This window comes from Myotis brandtii, unplaced genomic scaffold (assembly GCF_000412655.1).
Source record: "Myotis brandtii unplaced genomic scaffold, ASM41265v1 scaffold193, whole genome shotgun sequence".
NCBI classification, from domain to species: Eukaryota; Metazoa; Chordata; class Mammalia; order Chiroptera; family Vespertilionidae; genus Myotis; species Myotis brandtii.
Window position 1 is genome coordinate 933,499 of NW_005357191.1, and position 6,252 is coordinate 939,750.

Consider the following 6,252-nt stretch of genomic DNA (forward strand, 5'->3'; position numbering starts at 1 on the left):
GCCCGACGCGAGACCAAGGTGCTGGGCGCCCTGCTCTTTGTCAAGGGCGCCGTGTGGAAGGCGCTCTTCGGCAAGGAGGCCGACAAGCTGGAGCAGGCCAACGACGACGCGCGCACCTTCTACATCATTGAGCGGGAGCCGCTCATCAACACGTACATCTCGGTGCCCAAGGAAAACAGCACGCTCAACTGCGCCAGCTTCACGGCAGGCATCGTGGAGGCGGTGCTCACACACAGCGGCTTCCCCGCCAAGGTCACGGCACACTGGCACAAGGGCACCACGCTCATGATCAAGTTTGAGGAGGCTGTCATCGCCCGAGACCGGGCCCTGGAGGGCCGCTGACCCCGCTGGAAATAAAGGATGAGAGATCACCCTTCCCAAGTGTGTCTTGTGTGGGTGCATCCCAGATCCACCCAGCAGGACCCAGATCCCTGCCCCAGGCTGAGGCTGTGTATACCAGGGCGGGTCAGGTTGGACCCAGCTTGGGTTTTCAGATGGGGCCAGGGGAGCCCAGGGACAGCTGGGAGGTAGACCAGGCAGAAGGAGCCCCTGGAGTGGGGAGTTGCTGGTAGTTTTTGGAATCACAATTGGAGGCTAAATATAGGCTGGAGAGGTGTGGGGCAGGGGAAGGATCTCGAAGAGATTCCTCTAGGCCAGGGCTAGCACACTTCTTTCACAAAGGTCCTGGTAGTGAATAGTTGGTGCCCAGTAGTAGGTCAGGTATTGGGTGTGGCTGTGCGCCTAGAAAACAGGCTGACCACTGCTTTAGACTTGCTACTCAAAGTGCAGTCCAGGGACCAGCAGCATCAACAAGTCTGGGGAGTTTGTGGGTAATACAGACTCTCAGGCCCACCCCAGACCCACTGCCACAGAGTCTGCATGTTAGCAAGACACCCAGGGGGTTCCTGTGTACCTTAGTTTGAGAAGCAGTGTGCTAGGGCACAGAGAATTAAATCCTCCTGAGTTTCAGATCCTGCAGGTTTGGTGGCCAGGAGATTTGCATGTCTGATAAGTTCCCAGGAACCGCTGAGGCACCGTGGGCTCCCCTTTGGGAACTGTGGCCCTAGACACCTGGCTCTCAAGGGGAAGTAGGTGAGCTCACTTCAGTCATCTGGACGCTTAAAATAGTTTGAAGTTAATTTCTAAAAACGCTATTGGTGCACAAACACACATCCATCCCTTGTTTAAAAAAATACACCTCAGGCAGCCCTTTCCCTCCTGCCCACTACCCTGAGACCTTAGTCACTCCTCCCGACGGGAAGTCATGCCGCTCTTGGGGAACCTTGTTCGAGCGCCCGCTGACCCCTTGCCCGACGGCACCTGAACAAGTCTGTTTCCAGAGGGACCTCGGGTGTGGCCGGCTGGGCCCCTCACTGCCTGCGGAGGGCGGGACCCAGCACCTGCCACTCAGGCGGGCAGCATCCCCTCATTTCACAGGCCACAGAGCGGGTTCCCAGGAACAGGTCATTCACCCACGGTCATACATTCATTACTTGGACAAATATTTATTGAGTGCCTGCTATTTGCCAGGTGTTGGGGACGCAGCTGAGAACAAAACAAAGGTACCTGCTCTGAAGGTAGACGCTCGTGTTCTAGCCAGCAGAGACGGGCTTCAAACATCAGTAAATCCAACATTTTGTTAAAGGAAGGAGTGCCGCGGCGAGAAAGTGCAGTGGGCAAAACATCAGAGTTGGGGTGTCATTTTAAATGAGGGCAGAGAGTGCTCAGGATCGGTCTCGCTGAGGAGCGTGGGGAGGGGACAGCCGGCCAAGGCCCTGGAGTAAGCCTAGAACCAGTCAGTGGCCGGCAAACTCATTAGCCAACAGAGCCAAATATCAACAGTACAACGACTGAAATTTCTTTTGAGAGCCAAATTTTTTAAGCTTAAACTACATAGGTAGGTACATTGTTATTAACTTAGGGCACTCCTAAGGCTTAGGAAGAGCCACACTCAAGGGGCCAAAAAGCCGCATGTGGCTCGCGAGCCGCAGTTTGCCAACCATGGGCCTAGGTGTTTAAGGAACAGTGAGGAGGCTGGGCTGGTGGGAGGAGAGAGGAGATGAAGCTGGGGAGGTGAGGTGCATGGGAGGGATTCTGCGATGGCAAAGTCCTTTAGGACTTTGGCTTTTTCTCTGAGCTAGAAGGAAACTTCTGGAAGGTTTGGGACAGTGAAAAGTGAGACCACACCAGTTCAGGTGGAGCGAGGAGGGGGTGAAAAGTGGGCGGGTTCTGAATATGGCTGCATGGCAGAGCCCATGGCTTTCCTTATGGGTTTGGAGGGAAGGGACGGCGAGGATGACCCCACTGTTGGCCCGAGGGACTGGTAGAGTGGAGTCATGAGTTCCCACACGGAGCATTCTGAGGAGGGGGCCGGGGAGACCAATTTGGAGGTGGGCAGCAGGCAGAGAGAAAAGGTGATCTGGGATGCCAAAGGTCTAGCTGTGTCCCTTACTCCTGAGCCCAGGACTCCCAGGTGCCAATAGAGTGCCCTCCCCAGGCCCCTGGGTCATGGCTGGACCTTGGTCTGGCCCTTGACGCCCAGGGTCCCAGGTGGTCCAGTGTGGGCACCTGCCATGATTCGTCCTCCTGCTCCAGTGGACCTGAGGGTCCCAGGGGCGGGCCTGGCTCTTCTCTAGGCCAGGAACTGGGGGTGGGGCATTAAGGAGGGGTGGCCTCAGAGCCTGGCCTGCCTCCCTCCTGCCTTCGGTGCTGGGCTGACCATGGCCAAGCCTGGGCCTGGTGCTGCCTGGGCCGCTGAGTGGGAGTGGGGCTGGAACCTCTGGACCTGTGCCCATCCGGGAGGGAGCGCCCAGCACTCAGGCTGATGGGCAGGGGTTCTTGGGGGAGCTCTGAGCACTGGAAGGCAGGGAGGTGGTGACAGCAGGTTGGGTTGTGGGGTGAGGGACAGGCCCTCTGGGGAGCTGGCAGGAGCCGGGGAAGGGTCACTGTCCTTGGGGCAGGAGGAGATGTCAGCAGGACTCTTCAGCCATGAAAGAGGCGCCCAGGCCTTGGTTGGGGTCCTCGGGGTCCCAGTTTGGCCCTAGCTGTTCCCGTATTTGAGGGGGGGGTCACAAGGAGGGGCACATGTGGCAGGTAGGCAGGGGGCTGTCAGGGTCCACGTCTGGGGGACCGAGGCGGCCGGCGGGCGGTCAGCAGGTGGCCAGCCGGTCACATACCCAGCCGTAGAGATAGCTGCTGCAGAAGGCATCGTTCCACTGCCCGGAGCCCAGCAGCATCACGCAGTCCTCGCCCTGGCCCCCGTTGTTGGGCTCCCCTGGCCGCCAGTTGCTGGAGCAGAGGCTCAGGTTGGCGTCGGGGGGGAAGGGCCCCACTGCCTTCAGCCTAGACACGCCCCTCGGAACCTGGGTCCTCTCACCCCACCCCTGGGCCCCACCCATCTCTGCAGCTCAGAGACACACCTGCCTTCTCTCATCCCAGCTCCCCAGCCCTCCCGGCCCTGACCCTCTCCCGCCATTACAGTCCAGAGGCTCCCCCAAGCCTGGGCCTGGGGCACGTGCCTCCAAATACCCGCCCCTCTGTCACGGGGATGTCCCCCTCTCCGCGTCAGCCTGGGGCCGTCTCCTTTTCATTCCCCTTCTCACCTATAGTCCAGGGGGCTCTCGTCCATCCAGACAAATTCTCCCTCTGTGTGCAGGTCCCGGAGGCCGATCCAGGAGCCCTTCTTGTTGCTGTGTGTGGCCAGGAAGTCCTAGGAGCAGGACAGGCTGGAGGGCTGGGGCGCTGAGCTCGGGTCCCTCCGCCATCCAGGAGGCTGTGTCGGGCTCCCCTCCCCCCGATCACATGCTGGCGACCCCGCTGCAGAGCCCGGGCCCACCTGCTCCTCCTGGCTGTGGATGCTGACCAGCCGCCCCCGGAGCCCCCTGCAGGTGTTCCGTGCCTGGATCCACCGCTTGGCGCCCTCTCCGAAGTAGTAGCACTTCCGCTGGAAACCGACCCACTTCTCAGGGCATGTGTTACACAGGGAGCCTGCGAGAGGAGAGACTCAGGGCAGCTGTGGTGGGCACCACAGGGGGTGTTGTGGCTGGTGCTGTGCCTGGCACGGTGGCAGGCATGGTGGCCGACAGCCTGGTGGGCACCTTGTTGGGTACCCTGGGTGGGTACAGTGGGCAGAGGGGGTGGCAGCATGTCTCCTGGAGTCACTCTTGGGATCCGGGCTGAAAGCAAACCCACCCCGAGCCTAACGGAGGGTCTCGCCGGTACCCCGCTTCCCTGGGACTCGGATGCGGACATGCAAGACCAGCCCCAAACAGGAGCACCTCCATGCCAACACCATCGCCACACCTGGCCTCCAAGAGCAGGACATCGGCCACCGACACAACAGCCATCAGCATCGCTCGGCTGCCAGCACTTCCGTCATCAGTGACGCCCCCACCCCCTCGTCGCCACACGGCTAGCTCCACGCCCCCTCATCGCCACACGGCTAGCTCCACGCCCCCTCATCGCCACACGGCTAGCTCCACGCCCCCTCGTCGCCACACGGCTAGCTCCACGCAGCAGCACCCCAGTCACCAGTGTCCCAACCACAAACATGTTCGTGGTCAGAAGCACCGGGTCACCAAACCGTGACTACAAACGGCTCCTTAGCCAATAGCATCTCATCTGCCAGCACCACGTCCCCCAACACCACCACCGTCAGCAACACCTTCAGCACCAGGATCGCCCAGCAACGTCTACCCAACGCCAGCAGCATGGCCGACACCGCCTTCCCCAACATCAGACCCGCCATGTCTTAACCACCAGTGCTGACGGCACTGTCCTCACCAGCTGCTCCAGTGACAGCCCTGCCGCCATCACTGCCAGCACCCCCAAACCAGCCCTTGGCCACTTTCGGGGATATTTTGATTTTCTTCTCGTTGGCCAGGAGAGGCTGTGGGAGGGGGAAGGGGCTGAAGGGCTGGGTCCCCATGGCCTCGACCCAAGGCCACCTTGGTCTCTCCCCTTGCCCCCCCCCCAGGACACTCTCAGGCTCTGTCACTGCCACCAGCATCTCCAGGCGGAGGGTTGCACCCACTGTTACTGGGCCCACTCACGCCTGATTTTAATCGATTTTCTTCGAGTGACATCTGGGAGGGGTTGTTGTAAGGAGTCTGGGGTCCACAGAAGGTTGTGAAACCCTGGGAGGAGCAGAGCTGGGTCTGCGTCTCACTCACGGAATGGCACCCGGTACGCAGCCCTCTGGAGGTGCCATGCGAAGACGGGAAGAGGACATCTCTGGTCCCTTCAAGAAAAAGCTGGGGAAGGTGTCGTGGCTGTGTGCCACCCAGTCATTGAGAGACAGCCCTGGAGCTGGCGCTCCATCAGAGGGAACCCTTCAGAGTGAGCGTGGTCCAGGCCCCTCCCCCCAGCTGCCCCGGGGAGCACAGGGGGCTTCCTGCTGGAAATCCCACAGCCACACCACGTTCCCGGGGACGGAGTCCTTCCCACCGAGCATAGATCCTTCCTCTTCTCTCACCCAACCGGGCAGCCGGGGCTTCCCAGAGGTGAAAGACCAAAGTCAAGGGGGGTGGGTGGAGGGGGACTTCAGGTTAAAGGCACAGTGACTGAATAGCGACTCCCTCTGCAGGCGGCTGGCCGGCTGGGGCCACCCCCTGGCCCTTGTACCTGCCAGCATTGCCTGCCTCACGCCACCTCTGGGGCTTATGCCATGATGCTCATCATCCCCACTGCTGCCACGGTGACCCCGCCACTGCCCTCGGGCTGGCCCGACCATCTTCTGGGGGGGCTGTGGCTGAGGGCATCTGCTCATGACCCTCTGCTGAGCCATGGTGGACAGAGGGCTGGTCAGTAAAGAGAACCCGGTGGCTGCTTTAACCGGGAGGAAAACATGGGGGCCCCCACCCTCAGGTCGGTGGAGGGGTGCAGCTGGTCTCAGAACGGGCTTCCTCATGTGCCCTCCGTTGGCCCTGCCGCACACATACACACATACCCCTCCACGTTGTCACTCACACACCTGCCCTCCACATTCACGCACCACCACACACCTGTGCTGTCACATGATTGTAGCGGCACACCTGTGGGCACAGACGCGCACTCACCGTTGGACACTCGGAGCTCTATCCACAGCTTTGCCACCTCCTCCTGGAGTCGTTCCAACGAATTCAAGGCCGAGCGTCTCTCATTTAACCCTTGGGTGGTTGGACGGGGGCAGCGGTCACAGACAAACTTGTGGGCCTCTCCTGGCCCCCACCCCCCTGTCCCCGGGCCCTCCCAAGCCTCACCCTGGGACTTGAA

The 6,252-nt window shown here is 60.8% G+C and overlaps 2 protein-coding genes across 2 annotated transcripts in view; one reads left to right on the top strand and one right to left on the bottom strand.

The window, feature by feature from the left end:
• LOC102241631 (trafficking protein particle complex subunit 5) overlaps positions 1-376 on the top strand; it is a 16,012-nt gene extending 15,636 nt beyond the window's left edge. The window contains exon 8 of the mRNA XM_005864946.2: positions 5-376. Coding sequence (XP_005865008.1) covers positions 5-342 — 338 coding nt within the window. The 3' untranslated portion in view covers positions 343-376. The remainder of the gene's footprint in view (positions 1-4) is intronic.
• Positions 377-2,035: 1,659 nt separating this feature from the next.
• The window catches only part of FCER2 (Fc fragment of IgE, low affinity II, receptor for (CD23)), a 9,326-nt gene continuing 5,109 nt past the window's right edge, over positions 2,036-6,252 (bottom strand). The window contains exons 7-10 of the mRNA XM_005864909.2: positions 6,057-6,196; positions 3,836-3,987; positions 3,603-3,709; positions 2,036-3,288 (exon numbers count right to left, since the gene is read on the bottom strand). Of these exons, the coding sequence (XP_005864971.1) occupies positions 3,150-3,288; positions 3,603-3,709; positions 3,836-3,987; positions 6,057-6,196 (538 nt within the window). The 3' untranslated portion in view covers positions 2,036-3,149. The remainder of the gene's footprint in view (positions 3,289-3,602; positions 3,710-3,835; positions 3,988-6,056; positions 6,197-6,252) is intronic.